The sequence below is a fragment of the Panthera pardus genome, unplaced genomic scaffold (assembly GCF_024362965.1).
Source record: "Panthera pardus isolate Hobbes unplaced genomic scaffold, ASM2436296v1 HiC_scaffold_12, whole genome shotgun sequence".
NCBI lineage: Eukaryota > Metazoa > Chordata > Mammalia > Carnivora > Felidae > Panthera > Panthera pardus.
The window spans coordinates 27,759,357-27,776,550 of NW_026526677.1; the positions used below are offsets into that span (position 1 = coordinate 27,759,357).

General features: G+C 43.5%; 1 protein-coding gene across 2 annotated transcripts in view; it reads right to left on the minus strand.

Annotated features, from left to right (window-relative positions):
* Positions 1 to 17,194, minus strand: part of KIAA1549L (KIAA1549 like) — a 267,579-nt gene that overhangs the window by 12,902 nt on the left and 237,483 nt on the right. For both annotated transcript variants that reach the window (XM_053899846.1, XM_053899845.1), the window contains exon 17: positions 10,519 to 10,869. In XM_053899846.1, coding sequence (XP_053755821.1) covers positions 10,519 to 10,869 — 351 coding nt within the window. The remainder of the gene's footprint in view (positions 1 to 10,518; positions 10,870 to 17,194) is intronic.

Here is a 17,194-nt window from a genome sequence, read left to right on the forward strand (position 1 = left end):
CCCTAGAGCCCCATTTACTCTCTCTCCATATTCTGCTTTATTTTTTGCCATAGCAATTGTCACCCTATGGTATTATATCATTGCTTGTTTAGGTATTTCCTGCCACCAGGTGGACTGTAATGTGGGAAGGGCTTTGCTGTCAGCTATATCCTCATGCCTGCAACAGTGCCTGGTAGATCATGTATGATCAATAAATAAATGAATAAATGAATGAATGAAGGAATGAATGAATCACTGATTGCGTTTTACTTTGTCACTCGTGGAAAGCAGATTTAGTTGGGGGGGAAGGGATGGCTTTAGAATCAGGAAGTATGGGTGGAGGTCCTAGTTTGCTGACAAATAGACTGTATGTCCCTAAGCAAGTTGGGTGACCTCTCTGGGCCTTGCTGTCCTCTTCCAAAGTGGGGACAAGGATGCCTTGCTCAGAGGGCTGCTAAGAAGATCAGGCAAGTCGGTGTATGTTTAAGTATTTCACAATCTATAAAGCACTATTCAAAGATAAAGGATTGGAACTGTCATGAAAGCGAAGACTTTAATCAACACGTGAGGGGATAAAATGAAAACAGTCAGAGGATAGACAGGATCAGGGAGCCAGGCCACAGCCTCCTTTAGCGAGAGAAAATCTAGAAATGCTCTCTGGCAAGACAAAGCTTAACTTGTGCTTCTCATTCATCTTTTTCTTTAGGTATCATGCCTGCTAGATCTCTTGAGGAACAAGCTGACAAGACTTTAAGCCCGAAGCCTTCAGGACAAAAAGCAGCAGCAGAGGGAATCCATAAATAGGGTTCTTTGAACTGAATGAGGTCTTCTTCCCAGCGTTATGGCAGACTACATACTTTTAAGGGCTTAGATCCTAGATGAAACATGCTTCTTGATGCACTGTGGGAATTGCAAGATGTAAGGGAAAGCTCAAGGACCCTACCCACTACCCGTACCCCTGCCCCAGCACACACCTCAGCCAACTAAAACAAAACCATGTGCTGAAACCAGAGGTAGAAATAGTGAGTAGTAAGCAAATATGAAAGGTGAGGGGTGTTGCCTGGAAGACAAGTGCATGTTGGCAAATGATTAAGAGAGCAAGCTTCAGGACAGGGCAAGGGGATGGGACAGGTGGAACTGAGACACTCACAATCAACCTGGAAGGAGCTGACATTGGTCCCTTCCACAGAGGGAGGCTGGTAGCACTCAGGCAGGAGCAATTCTAAGTCCTGTTTGGAGGAGATTTCCCTAAACCAGGCTCTCAGGATCGGCATAGATTAAGATGAGCAAATAATAGCTCATCATCAAAGACCAGAAAACATAGGTGAGAGTCAGGAGAAAAACAAACAAACAAACAAACAAACAAACAAACGACATATTTAGATCTTTAAGGACTTAAGAGTTAAAAATTTCCAGATACAAAACAGAAAACAGAAAGGTAAAAAATGTAAAAAAAAAAAAAAAAAGACCAGACAGAGTAACTATCAGGAATGATCTGGCAGATTTGAGAAAGAACAATTAGAACTTTTAGGAGTGAAGTGTAATTACTGAAAGAAAACACTCAACATAGGGGAATTAAGTAATCGATGTGCCACAGATGAAGAGAATATTAATAAACTAGAAAACGGAATTGAGGAAATTACTAAGAATGAAGCACAAAGACATAAGGAGATAGGATATATAAAAGAGAAGTAAAAAAAAAATATATGGAGGACAGAGTAAGAAGGTCTAAAAGTCCCAAAGTCCCAGAGAGGAAGAGAGGCAATATTCAAAGAAGCAATGACTAAGAATTTTCCAGAATGGATAAAATCAGTAGATTAATAAGTTCAGGAAGTACGATGATCCCAAGCAGGACAAATAAAACACATGTAGATACATTGTAATGAAATTGTAGAGTACCAGAGACATAGAGAACATCTTTAAAGCAGCCAGAGAGAAAAGGCATATTATCTACAATATGGGGACTTCTCAATGTCACCCAAAAGACCATGGAATGAATGCAAAGTGCTCAAAGAAACTGTTAGCCTAGGAGTGTAATAGCAATACTAATTTTCTAGGACAAGAATGAAAGAAAACGTTTGCCCAGGTTTAGAGGTACTGGCTGAGTCAATATGGAAAGCTACATTACCGTGTTGCATTTCCTTTTTTTTTTTTTTTTTTTTTTAAAGCATCAATAAACTATGTACGCTAAGGTAGGATTCTGGGAACCAAAATCTGAAGCTCTACTAGATCCTAAGCTAGGATGGGGTTCAGCAACCATGCTACCCCTACCTTACAAAGCAAAACGCTTTGCACAGAATAGTGCTAAATAAGTATTTGCTCAATGAATGTTGAGTGAACCAAACCCAGAAGACCAAATTCTCATCTTGATTCAGCCATTCACTTTCTGTAGACAGTCTCTCTGCACCTCATTTTTGTTGATGTTTTTAATTTTCCTTGTGAAATAAGGCATTGGAGTAACTCACAGGCTTCCAAACAAACTCTTCTATAGCCATGAAATAGCTTTGACACAACTTGAATACATAACTAGATCAAAGCAGGGCTTCTCTGGTTGAAGTTGGGGAGAGGGGCGGTGCCCTGGTGAATTTGGCCCTTCACTTACCTGCATGATGATAACCTGGGACCTCCCTGAACTCTCAGGTTTTGCAGAGAGTTTGAAAATCATTGTCTTGGGACATCCTTCCAGCTTATACTCCATTATTATCAAGAAACCATCAAGTAAGAACATGTCTTTCCCAAAATAGAGAAAGGGGTTTAGAGCCCCTCTTCTCTCTTCTGGCCTCTCACAATACTCAGTAGAGAGACAGACAACTTATTTTTATCCCTGGTTCCTGGAAGGCTTATTCTTTGCTCAACATAGTTTTCCAGCCAAGAAAAAGCCCTTCTATGCCTGTGTCTGTCCTGTAGCCAAAGAACTGATTAAATTCTTGATTTAATCAATGGTAAATTGATTTACCAAAGAATTGATTAAAAATTCTGAACTTTTGATAAGTACCAAGGGAATTGTCTTCTTTGGAAGATTTTGCCAGTTACAAGCAAGACTGAGCAGGAGATCACACAGCCTCCTTTGGGCTGTATCTACAGGGCCCTGGGGTAGCCACAGGGGCCACATAAAAAAGCAGAACTTGTGCCCTGTGCTTGGGGGCTGAGAGAATCCCCACCCACAGTGTCTTCCTACCTCCCCCCTCCCCCCTGTGCAGGTTTCCCATAGTTCTAAGCCCTCCTGGCTTCACATTCTGATTTCTCTTGATACGTATCTGGAACCTTGACTTCCTGATGACTGCTTTGTGATTAGGATTTCACTGGAAGCTATTCCTCAAAACTGTTGCCTGATTTCAAGTTTCCAGTTCCATGACAGTGGCCATAATGTGCCCAGCCTGGCACCATCTTTTGGGATCCCTGCCTCTGGCTAGAAAGGAGATCCAAGACTCAGAATTGAAGGTAGTTTTTGTAAACAGGTCTGAGGTCTCTGAGGTGGAAGGAGCCTGGGAGTAACTAGAGTAGGCTGGCCAGTCTTTGGGCTCAGAAGTTTGGTTGTAAAAGTAGGAGGGGAAAAGGGGACTACATAGTCTACTCAAAGGTTCAGTTGTAATGTTCTTGGGTGGGAAGTGATGGGGTTGGGTCAAGGCCATCCTCTCTAGTAACCCCAGTAGAGAGTGAACCCAGGTGAAAACCACTGGGTGCTGGTCCCTTCTTGTGCAGGTGCACCCATCCAGAAGGAGGAAGGTGATCAGGATCAACCTGAAGGGTAGCACTATAGGCATGATAGGTCCAAGAGGGCAGCTTGTGCCTACAGGAACAGGTCAGGGGTCTCAGGCTTTGCATGGGTGGTGGAAGGAGGACTGACAGGTCAAAGTCAACCCACCCTCATTGGAGGCCAGCCCCAGGTCAGAATGGATGCATGAGTCTTTCCATACCTGCTAACCATGCTGGGTTGCACTGAATGGTGTCCCTTCGAGTATATTCTGCTGATGCTGACAATACCACTTCCAGGCTAAATAGGTATCTACCTAAGTCTACATGTGGCTGTAACTTCTTATCCTGGTGGAGGAAGTAAAATCTTCCAGAAGGATAGTTCCTATTTAGTTGAAAACAGAGGACTTGGTAATTGAAGACTAACCCTGTAGTAAAAATCCAGTGCCTATCTTGATCTGTTAGTTTACCAGGAGCTACTGATAGAGCAATATCTAAGGCTTCCAAGGCCTCTGGAATCATAAAAGGTTTGAACTGGAAAGAGAGCGGGAGACATTGAGACCATATACTTTACCTTAACCAAGGAGGATATTAAAGGCCAGAGAGGTAAACTGACTTGTCTAAAAACACACAGCCAGTTAAGGGCACTGTCTTGCAATTCTGAGCTAGGGGTATCGTGGTACAGAGGGGATGGGTTTGAAATCAGACAAAACCGGGGTTGAATCCTGGCTTGATCCTTACCAGCTGCTTGATCTCAAGCAACTTACCTTGCCTGTGCCTGCTTTCTCACTAGTGATGGAGGTTAACAGTATTATACCCCCATTTTAAAGGCTGTTTGAAAAACTCATTTTATATGTTAATGTAACATCTGTCACACATTGGGTCCTCTATAGTAATACTCTCTTCCTTTGAGACAGGATAATATTTTGATACAATAACTGTAGTAATCAAGACTTTTTTCAACTCACAATTCCTGAAGTCCAGGGCCCTTCCCCTGCCCCAAGCAACAAGGGCATCCTACCTTCCTGCCCCAGGGAAGGAAGGTGATGGCCATGAAGAAGGCGTGAGAGCCAGTCCTCATTGGAGTTTTGATGGTCAAAACTATTGAATTGCAAAAGTTTAGGATTTTATTTTATTTTTTTAATTTAAATTTTATTTTATTATTTTAAAAGTAATCTCTACACCCAACATGGGGGTCTAACTCATGACCCCAAGATCAACAGTCATATGCTCAACCAATTGAACCAGTCAGGTGCCCCCCTAAGAGTTTAGGATTTTAAATATCAAAAACTTAAGCTCTAAAGCACTCAAGACCTAAAGTTGATGCCAAAAGAAGAGATTTGGAAGAAGTGAGGTATGTTTAGATTATTGCCCCTAGGTGAGGTAAACACCCTTGGGTTAAGAAAGGGAGGGAGTGGGAGGCAAGCCAGAGAGCTTAGATGCTGATGGGTCTGGAAAGGGGGCTCTATGTTCTGCCTCACTCTGGGGGGAGACAGGGGGGAAAAGGATAATATGAGGAAGATGTTAGAAAGGGTGAAAGGATAGATGTGTGTGTGTGTGTGTGTGTGTGTGTGTGTGTGTGTGTGTCAGAGGGGGAGAGAGACAGAGACACCAGGGGAGAGACAAAGAGGGGGAATGAGTATACTGAAGCATGGAAGGAAGGGGGGGAGAGTCTGGAAGTTGCTTACAAGCAAGAGGACCAGGATACAGCTGTGCTCTACCTGGACCAACACCTGGAGACTAGATGGAATCAAGGACTTATCAGGGATGCCAGCCAGAGGAGTTAGATGAGGACAAACTGGAACCAGATTCTTCCCACCCCCTCGCCATGCTTTGCATCATGTAGGCCCCCTCAATAGCTTAACCCAGGAGGAGAGAAGGAGACCCTGAACTGAAATTGAGCTTTTGGCACATGGAGAAGATAAGTGAAAAATCAAAGTACATGTCTTGCACCTCTGAGTTTTGTGGGCTAAGTATTCTCTAGACTTCATCTCCTACCTCCCTTTCTCCCTTCCCCTGGAGCCTTTGCTGGATGTTGGGTACTCAGATGGTTTTCAAGGAGGCTTTCTCAGGGTAGTCCAGAGGCAAAGATCCCCAATGCCAAGGCTAGCCTAGGTATAACAGCATGACCTGCCTTCAAGGACTCCCAAGAGTTGGACAATGCCCCATCAACAGAGCCGGGATGGACCCTCTCCCTGTGGTCCAACTGCCTCAAACCGCCAGTGACTTTTGAGCAATGAGAGGTGGAGGGAACCCAATAAAAACATTGAATTTCTGACCCACCTGGCCAGATGGGAGCTCAGAACAGATTCAAATCAGGTTTACAGAAATAGAAGAAACATAATCATCTCTTGAACCCAAATGTTGTGGTGGATGTAAACTTATACCTGACATGTCTGCCTATCTCATCAACAAAGGTTTTTGTTTTGTTTTTGAGGGGAGAGGAGGAAAAAAAGCTGTAAGATTCTCATTTTCATTTTAATAGAGTTGTCTCCTTCATAAGCGGCAATGATAGTGTTGGACAAAACCCTCTCAAACTGGGCCAGCTTCCTTATGAGACGATCACACTCTGAAGTTCTGGAGATTTGAGTCTCCTCAGGGTCTGCAGGACATCCCTGGGCTCACTGGGCCAAAGGGAGGAAAACATGTGGTCTTTGAAGTCAGCTCTAGGTTCTTACTTTTTGTCTGCCCTTGATAGCTGTGTGACCTTGGGCATGTTTCTTTACTTCTCCGAGCCTCAGTTTCCTCACCGGGTACACGTGGATAATAATAACATTGACTTCACAGGATGCTTGTTAGATGAGAAGAGGTGATGTCTACACAGCACTTAGCTTTGTGTCCGGTATATGCAATGAGAGCTCAACAGATGGCAGCTGTTGACGTTGTCATAATTATTACCGTTCATTGCTCTGGAAAGCCTCTAGTGGGGAGGATGTTTTAACCCTGCTGCCTTTCTCCAGATCCCTTACTCTGACACCCACAGGAAGGCTTTAGGATGTTTTCATTCCACTTGGTGCAGACCCATTAGGGCTGCTGGCAAAACTGGATGGGACATTAGGTGTCAAGTCCAATCTCTTCACAGATTCAAGGGGTGAAATATGTTCAGGACTGCGGTGCAGGAGTCCCAAGCTGCCAGCAGTAACCTTTTCCATGACATAAATGACATCAGGCTGGCCCAGCACATTGAAAACCACCAGCTTCCAATTATCCTCCGGCCAAGCTCCCAGTGCTTCCTTTTGGGGAAGCTGAAAAGTAATCATAGTTATCATCCTAAATTGCCACCTTTTCTATTGATTTCCACATTATCATAGCACAAGGGGGCTCGGCAAGAACTTGGGTTGAGACTCATTATTTCTACTGTGTATTGTTAGTGATTTTCTCCTCTCATGAAAATAGGGACCATGTGTGTTGGCAAAAAAAAAAAAAAAAAAAAAGAAAGAAAGAAAAAAAAAGGCGGAAGCCTTAATAACAAAAGAACTGCCTTTCATATTGTTCCAGTTTGATGGCCCATCTCTCTGCTGTGTTCTCAGTTCTTTTCCAGTTTTCAGTGGCCTGATTTTTCAAGAGTATAATGCTGATGTTTTTGCCCTTCTTGGCACAACTGCCAACCCCAAATTATAACAAACAGAACGATCTAGGTCTTCATATGTGCTAAAAATAAGAAATTTTTTGATGGTTTTGTTAAATTGAGGCATCATGGATGTGGATTCCGTCAGCAGTTGAAGACTCATCCTGGATGTTTTTTCTCTCTGAAACCAGACCTCTTTATGGATCCCCAGAAGCTAGCCTCCAACCCAGAGCCAGATTCTCCAGCTGTTCTTGAGAATCGTCTTTAACCAGAAGTGGGGCTTCTCTGGGACCCTCGGGTGGGGCATCCAGAGCATGCTCTTAAAGGAATTTAATAGAGCAGGAGGAGGAATAGAAGTAGTGTCAGCACAGTCAGGAAAAGGGATATAACTAGTGGAATTCTGTGAAAAGGACAGGATATTTTTATTATAATGACTACCATCTCTCAGGCAATTTGAGGTGCTAGGCATCATCTGAAAGCCCTCTGACAAACATCAGCAAACAAGCAGTGGGTGCTCACCAGGTGCAGGACCGTGCCAAGCATTTTACATGAATGATCACTTCATCCTTACCGTGGCCCTCTCATCACCACTATTTCATGGCTGAGGCATCTGAGGCTCAGAGCTGTAGCCCCAGGCTAAGGTCATTTAGCTGGTGTGTGCCATTCTACTCTGGACTGAGGGAAAATCCAGGCACGGGGTCCGTGTATGGAGATCAAGAAGGATGAACCAACAAAACTGAGGTCAGTGTGAATCAATACAGAACAGAGACAGGTGATTTTCCCAGGGGACAGACACTGAAGAGCTGCTTATAAATGTGGTGAGATCAGGGTGTTTTCTCAATCTCAGTGAGAAAAATCTCTTCTTTCCCCCATAAGGGTGGGTACCAATTTAGTGGACAATCAGAAAGTTCTAATTGTGCAAACAGTAACATGATGGCCAAAGGGAAGTATTTTATTTATTTATTTTTTTAATGTTTATTTATTTTTGAGAAAGAGAGAGAGACAGAACATGAGTGTGGGAAGGCAGAGAGAGAAAGAGAGGGAGACATGGAATCCAAAGCAGGCTTCAGGCTCTAAGCTCTCAGCACAGAGCCCAACACAAGGCTCGTATCCACGGACTGCGAGATCATGACCTGAGCCAAAGTTGGACGCTTGACCAACTGAGCCATCCAGGCACCCCCAAAGGGAAGTGTTTTAAAGTTGATGGATTTGTAAGGCTCAGTGAGAATTATTCTGACTCTTTCTGGAAAAAAGGATGTTTGGACTTCAACTGAGGAGAGCATGTGGCTCCAGAGTTGTTGACACACTTCCGGAAGGCAGAGCTATTCAAACATACCCAGCAAACCTCCCTGATGGCGGAGGCTAACTCATATTCTTAAGATCTGGACATTGCCCCAAAGTCTTCTATTTTAGCTTAAAAATTACTTGAAGAATTTTGCATCGTATTCTACCCATATCTCAGAAAATGGGATATAAAAAAGATGGCTGGTGTTTACCTATGTCCTTTATTGCCTGTACTCTCCAGATTTGTGTATCAGAGACTGAGAAGACGGCTCCAATAATAACCAGCTCTCCTGACAATGTCTTACTTTCCTTAGACTGACTTTTACTTATCGAAAGACCACACTGACCAGCAAATGGAAGTATTCTGGCCTCTGTGGTCACCCAGCTTCTCACTGCAGGTTTGTAAGTTCGAATCCTTAATAACAAATCAGTTATTGTGAGTGTAATCGGCGTTTGAGTCAAATTCCCAGGGGCTGGTCACTGTGAAGTGAATAGAAACAGAAATTCTGCACTTCCCAACCTAAGGACAAAGCCTTGCAGTGATGATAGCCCCAAGCAAACACAGCCGCCCCACCCCAGATCTTCAGTCTGTCCTGTTCAACTCAGCCAACAGGAAAGGTAAGGCTAGACACAGACATTCAAGGACAGAGGGTATGAGGAGCAGTGTCAAGGGGAGACATCTCAGTGACTTGGAGGAGAGGAGAAATTTGGAGCAAAGGAGAACAATAAAGAAATTCACACTAGTGTGCAGGCTATGTAGTTATGTAGCGTAACAGCAATTTATTAAGTGCCTGTGTGGTGTGGACCGTGGAGGGTAGGGGTGTGAAATCATCACAAGGCTCCACAGGCCCACAGATGTCCCAAATAGTCTACTGCAAATGAAAGAGGCAATGCAACATAGCACAAGGGAGAACAGCATGCCAGTTAAGCACATGGGCTCTGGAGCCGGACACAGCTGGCTTTGGGTCCCAGCTGTGCCCCTTCCTGTCTGTGTGACTTGAGCAAGTGTGTAACCTCAGTTTCCTCATCTGTAAAATAGGGACAAAACAAGTACTCGCCTCAGTGGCTTGTTGTAGTAAGGACTAAATAAATGAGCTAACATACATATGATCAATACCTAATGACTAAAACACTCAAAAAATGTTGGCTTTTGTTATGTAATTACATATCACAATGACAATTTATAAAGCTCTATTAATGAGTAACCCTTGGGGATGGGTCATGAACTATTACAAGGATGGAATCTGTACATGCACATTGCATTGTTTATTATGGTCTGTGGCTTATCCATCTTTTAAAAAAGATATCTGTAGATGCTATGGTAATGAATGAGACGCATCCTAATTAAAATTGTTGTTTAAATTATGGAAGCTTTTAGTCACTGGGTGCTTTCTCAGATACGGAGGTGCAGTTACCACTAAATGAAATAATCACGAGTGACACCGTTGCAGCATCTGTGCCTGGCATTCTTATAAGTGCCTCAGATATATCATCTCGCTTAATCTTTACAACCCTAGGAAGTTGGTTATCTTGTTCATTTCAGCGGTAGAGAATTTAAATGATGTCTCCAAGGCTAGTGAGTGGTCGGGCAGGGATTCGAAGTCAAACCACCTGCCCCCTGAGCCTCTGCTCTGAACCACCAGGCGCATGGCCCCTAACATGCAGCTTTGCAATGTGTTCTGACATTTCCTCACACTTGGAAATGCAGGAAACCACCAGTGCATGAAGAATGAGGTCAACCCATTACAGGAGGGACAGTAGAAAAGGAAATTCATTCTAAAATGTACTGTGGTTTGATGTAAGGGCTGTCTGTGTGCTTGTGCCCACAGGCTTAGGCTTGGATCATGGGTGGAGGACGGGATGAGGGTCCAGAAAAGTATGTCTCAAAATCCCAAGGTGATTTACCACTAGAAGCTCCCACTCTGAGACCCCTGTCATAACACCCTGGGCATAGCTGACCCGATGGTGGCAGGTGGATGGGACGTCGGACTTACCGGTCGAGGCAGACTGTACTGGTACATTTCTGGGCGATAGGTGGGTACCCACTGCACCCCTGCCCTGGGCCGCGTCATGGTCCCTGGAGCACTGGTCACAACCTCCGAGTAGGGCAGGTGCTGTGCTGAGCCGTAAGCCTCCTGGTGCCGGCTCTGGCCCGCGTGGCCTGCAGATGCCAGGCTGAAGGCCTCCTCCAGTAGCATGTGCATCTGCTGCCTGACCTCATCGATGGAGGGCTGGGAGCTCAGTGTGGAGGTCTCCGAGTGACCTTTCATCTGCCTTGATCGGGCATAGCCCCGGGGCTCATTCACTCTGTCGATGTTGGTTTCCTCTATGATCTCAGGCTCAGTCTGTGGGATCAAACACACGCCCGTGGATTTGTTAATGAACTGTCCTTCCCATTAATGTTGTCTGTACTTACTCTAAAATGTTCAGCTTGGACATGTGATATTAGGTGAAATGTTCATTTATGTTATCTCCTAGCTGCCCATTTGGAACTCACACACAGGGTGGGTCAGCTAGCATTATGTTAGTAAGGTCACACTCCAGCTATCCATGCGTACCTCACTTTCCCATAGCTCGAGCGATGCAGCAGGCTTTGCTAACTGTCATAAGGATGATGAGAAATGGCTTTTCATTGACAACATTAGTGATAATCTCTAAAACCTTGTAGAGAGATTCTCCACCCTCATGCATTTTAGGTAAAAGAATCTAGAGCGTCTGGCAGTCTAAGTGTTGGTGCTCTAGACTAAACTCTAAAGGGTCGCGTGTCCAGCCATGTAGGGGACTGCTGGTTGCCTGATACCAATTATCAGAGAAAGCAACAAAATCCTGCCTCTAGATCACTGACCTCAAAGTGTGGTGCACACTCTGGGGCAGGGTCCAGCAACCTGTGCTTTAGCAAGCCCTCTAGGAGATTCTCACGCCTGCTCAAGTTTGAGACCGACTGATCTGGAATGTTCCCCCACCTTCTTCCTGTGAACCTTCCATTTAGGGAGTAGCCGCAGTACCTAAGTGGGCAGAGGCTGGGGCGTCATGAGCTTCCAGAGCAGGCTGCATGGACTGTCTTATGCTCACCTGCAGATGAATGCTTATTCAATGAATCTGCCTGTGTCTTTGGTCTCTTGGTCTGAGACTTATTTTTGTGACACCCTGAAAGTAAGGCTGTAGGAGAGTAATCCACATTCACTTCAAGCGTGTCCGTGGCTACTATTGTCTTCTAAAAGACTCGAGCGTTCTGGGAGAATAAATCAGCACAGATCAGTTTGCCATTCTGCTGTCCATCCGCGACATAAGTGACACATTGTCACTTTAGCAAAATTAGACAATACAGATAAGTAAGAGGGGGAAAAAATCTAAAAATCCATTAACCTTTGGTGTACTTGTTCTACTCCTAAATCTATCCGGGTGTGCATGTAAACTTCTCCATACACACATACCCATTTAAAAAGATGTATGTATTTATACCCTAGTTCTGGGTATTTATTATTATTTTACGTGGAATGAACATTCTCCTACCTGCGTGCCACAATTTAACAGCTGTGTGACCATTGGCAATGTCTTAGCTTAGGTTCCTCCAAAAGGAAGGACCTGAGACTTATTTTATATGCAGATTATTTATTTTGGAAAACAATTCCAGGAAATAGGAGTTGGGGCCTGAGATGAGTAAATTGAGGGAAGGAAAAAAAGCCAATTAAGGGTGGGCACTAAATTCATGATTGCTGTGGGCAATTGAAGCTTAATCCCACCAGGATGCTCCCAAGAACCAAGCAGAATATGCTTTAAGATTGTAGAACAAAATTTTGTCTACCAGTCCTCAGCCCCCATCAGTCAAGAGTTCCTCTAGAAAGTGTCCTTGTACTCTCAGATCTGTGCAGGTGCCAGATCGGTGCAATGGGCTCCCATGGGTGTCCCACGGAACAGAGATGGAGAAGCCTCAGGGCAGAAGCAAAAGCCAAGGGATCGCTAAGGTGACATGGTCAAGTTATTGCTGGGTAGGGTAGAGGCTGCAGCCAGGCCAGATATAAAAGGTGTGCTGAGAAGATAAAAGACAGGGCATGAAAGATTTTCCAACCTGCAAAGTTACTTAACTTCCTGTTGCTTCAATTTCCTCATCTGTAAAATGAGGATAATAGCGTCTACCTCCAGGGGTCTTACAAGGATTAAACACAATGATACACACAAAGTTTAGAACAGTAGCGTATGGTGAAACACAGGAATAGTAGCCACCGTCATCACCATAATTGTCATTATTATTACTTTTATATATTCACCTGCACCTGCTTCTCATGTAATTACTATGCATAAACTGGATACATGAGATAGAGCATAAGAAAAGGTCACCAGGGAACTTGTTCATAAAGGGAAGTCTTTCCCTCCTTAAAATCTACATATGGAAGGTCAGCAATTTGTTATTTTTCCTATTTATATATATTTTAATGTTTATTTGTTTTTGAGAGAGAGAGAGACACACACACACACACACACACACACACACACACAGCACGAGTGGGGGAGGGGCAGAGAGAGAGGGAGACACAGAATCTGAAGCAGGCTCCAGGTTCCAAGCTGTCAGCACACAGCCCAACTCAGGGCTTGAACCCATGAACCATGAGATCATGACCTGAGCTGAAGTCGGATGCTTAACTGACTGAGCCACCCAGGCGTCCCTATTTTTCCTATTTTAAAAATGTTATTTACTTTCCTTTAGTCTTAAATTAATATAAGTGCATTAGAGAAAAAATAGAAATTACAGAAAACACAAAAAAGGAGACATTTCCTCTAATTGTATCACCCGGAGTTAAGGCTTAGCCCTAGTTCAAGATCAAAAGATGAGGTTCTCTGTCAACCTTCAATTCTAGATTTATCAACAACCATCTATAGTATGAATTGAGAATACTATTTTGATATGAACACAGGTCAAAATAGGTTCTGGAGTAGAAGGCAAAATTACTTTTGCCATAATAAACAAACTCCTAGACACTTCATACCTGGGTGCATGCCCCCGTGGGGCTCTTATAAATTGGGGATCTTTAGGAAGAGGTTTGAGATCGCTTTCCCGGAAATGTGCTCCCCGAAGGCTTGGGGATTCCTTCCAGGGTAGTGAATGCAACTTCTGACAAAAATTTTCTTCACAATGCATAGAACATTCTGGATAGAATTTCAGACCCTGGAAGGACTTGAGGAGACCATTTAAATCAAACCCTATTTTACAGATGAGGTAATCAAGGCCAGAGTGTTTAAGTGACTTATCCAAAGTCACCCAGGTGGGCAATGGCAGAGCCTTGTCCTCTCAGCTCCTGGCCCTTGCACATCCTGCTGTACCGCATTGTCTCTCACATTTCCCTGTCAATACTGGTTGCTACCCACACATTGCCCTTCCTCCCTGCATCCCCGTCTCCCTAATAAATAATGGATGCTTAATGCTAAACTACTCCCAGGTGGAAGATTAATGGCACTGGGGTGAGCTATGATTTTTCCCACCCCTGAGTTGTGCTATGCATTTTCAGTCATATTGGTAGATCTATTATGTGAATTTATAGTTGTGCCTTAAGTAGGACAAAAATACACTTCTTAGCAACAACTCTCCACTCTGAGGCTCTCCCAGGAGCCCCGGGGGGGTGGGGGTGGGGGAGCTGTGCTGGCTTGGCAGGTTGGTTCTCTGAGTAATACTGCTGGGGAGAGATAACCTTGGCTGAGGAAGTGGAGACACTTTCTCCACGCTCCCACTGCATCCACCCCACAGTACTGCAACAGAAGTCAGCCTCTGCTTCCCACCCCAGGGTTTGCATTTCATATGGGACAGGGCTTCCCTTTAACGGGAGGGCCCACAGTTATAACCCAAGTAACTTCGATACGTTTGTTCCAGCCTCCTATTTTCCCACTCTTCTCACTTGGTTTTTCAGTCTCTTGACATCTACCAATGGAAACAAGACAAACTCTCATTATACCCTGGGATGCCCCCTCATCACACTTGTATTTGCTTATTTAATGTCTGTCTTGTCCAAGTCTGGACACTCCCCGAGCCCACTCACCTCTGTCTCGTAGGAGCTTAGCATCAGATACTTGGAATACCCAAAAAAGCTTTGTGAAATTAAACCAATATGAAATCCTGTCTAACTGCCCATGGGGTATAACTTGAGGTTACGTTAAAGAGCCCACATTCCTAACACATTCATTCGAGTGCTGATGAGCTGTATGACCACAGGCAAGTCACATGAAATCCCTAAGCCTCAGTCTCCTCATCTATAAAATGGGGGAGTTGATCTTTAATCTGTGAAGGACCTTGTGGTTCTCACAGGCCTTGTGGAGGGCCTGGGTTCCTCCTACTGTCATCATTCTGGGGGGAATCCGATGTCTACTCATGAAGGGAATACCCTGCCAACCTCCTTCCCCACCTTGAAATATGTGAGCAGTGATAAATTTGCTCTTTTACGTAACAGACAATTATTATTTCACCTAGGTCCTGGGTTGAGAGTTGTGGATACAGCAATTAATAAGATAGTGACCTAGCCCTCAAGGAGTTCCCAGTATATAGGAGGAGACAAATAACAAGGACAACGACAACAAAAATAGCAGCTAACAGTTATTCACAGCTTATGTGCCAGACACTGTTTTAAGTGCTTTATATATATTCATTTTTTCTTTCAGTAATCTATGAGGTAGCAACTGTGATTCTCCTTATTTTACAGATGAAGAAATAGATCATTCAATATGTTGCCTATAACTGGCAGATTACCCTTTGTACATATCTAAATAGATCCATTACCTTACGACAGAAATGGGCTCTGAGAGAGGGACAAACAGACTTCTGTGACCAGGAAGACAGACTATACAATAATTATCGAGACTATACAATAATTATCTCATAGATTACTAGAAAGATGGAAAACACCATTATATAGATATAAAGCTCCTCTAAGAGTATCTGGCACATCAGCATTTGATAATTATTAGCTTCTATCATTATTGTTATTTCTTCATCCCATAGATTGGGAGTGCCTACAGGGTTGAGCCCACATCTCATCCTTATGTCCACAGCCTCCATCCCAGGGCCTACCCCAAAGCCGGAACCAGGAATTGCCTTCTGAGTGAAAGAACTTAACATAGCACGTGCTCAAATGTACTTGAGGACCAGTAATGGGCCAGTCTTGTACTGGGTTTTCCAAGCATGTTATCTCACCCATCCCTGAGGACCATATGGTTGTACCTATTTTCCAGATAAGGCATAATCATGTCTACTGGCTTAACTTGTCCCAAGCCATTCTCCCTGACTTGCACATTTCTGAAAATATCTTTTGCTTTTATTTGACAAAAAGGGGGATACAGGAGCAAAGACAAGCCTCCCAGTGTTGACAGATGCTTGGCTTGGGTACAATGTTGGGAGCTGCATCTGGGACAGATAATATATTTTTAAAGCTCTTTAACTTGAAGTTCACAGTACTTGCTTCTCCAACCTCATACTCTTGTGAAGCACTGAAGAACTATTTTTCTTAAAAAAAAACTATTTTATAAATGAATCAAGATGTACTTCAATAAAAATTCTAAGAAATTAATCAGGGAATGTCTGTTCATGACAGGAAATTAGAAAACACAGATAAGCAAGAAGAAGAAAATTAAAATCCACTCTAATCCTACCACCAGAAATAAGTACTGTTAACATTTTGGCCTTTGTGCATGTCCTTCTAGATGCTTCCTATGCATATGAAATGGGAGAAAGATTACCAATGCGGGAGCATTGCCAACAACCCTCTCTTCCCAATTCTCACTACCCCATCCTGGGCAAGTAGGAAGAATGCTCAGTTTCTCCCCTCCCCCCTTCCAAGGAGGGCGCAGCATTGGACACACATATTCTCCAGCTTTCATAATGGAAAATATGAGGTGGAAAAGAAAGAACAGGCAGAAGGGGTGTGGGCTGCAGGATTTTTAAGTGGGATTTTGGAGAGAGGTGCAGAAGCAGCTATGACATGTGACTGGGAGAGGAACTGAGGAAATTTAAAAAGTATTGCTGGGCATGATATAATAGCTTTCATGTATATGAAAAATATGAGTGAAGGAGTAGAAGTATTTAAAAATTACTTTTGTTAACACAGACACTCTCTCAGACTGAGCCATCTGGGTCATGGTTTTATAAACAGAACACACACACACACACACGTATATATACATATATAAGGTTTTTTATAAAATGGGATTATATATAATATTTTAAAACCTTTTTTATACAACAACATTGTGAAATGTCTCTGCCAGTAAATATATGTATTATAGGGAATACCTTTAAATGATGTCATAGCATTCTGCTATATGGAGTTTTCAGGCTATATGCAATAGTCCACTATTTTAGATGGTGTCCTAACATCTTACTATAGAAACAAAGCTGAAATACGTATACTTGTGATTAACACTGTGCATAAACCATGGATTCAGCCCTGGGTTAAACCCCTAGAAGTAGAATTATGGGGTCAGAGCATATATACATATTGAAGATCTTGGATTCTTATGGCATATCATCACTCGGCAGCAAAGGCCATAGATATTTAGAAGAAATTAAGGCCATTTCTTCTCCACACCTGAATACATGAACCCCCTAGGCTTGACTCCTGGTGCCTACTGGAGAGAGTGAGAATCTGTGCTCCTTTCAGTGTTGTCCTAGGACAGCCCACACAGGGGCTA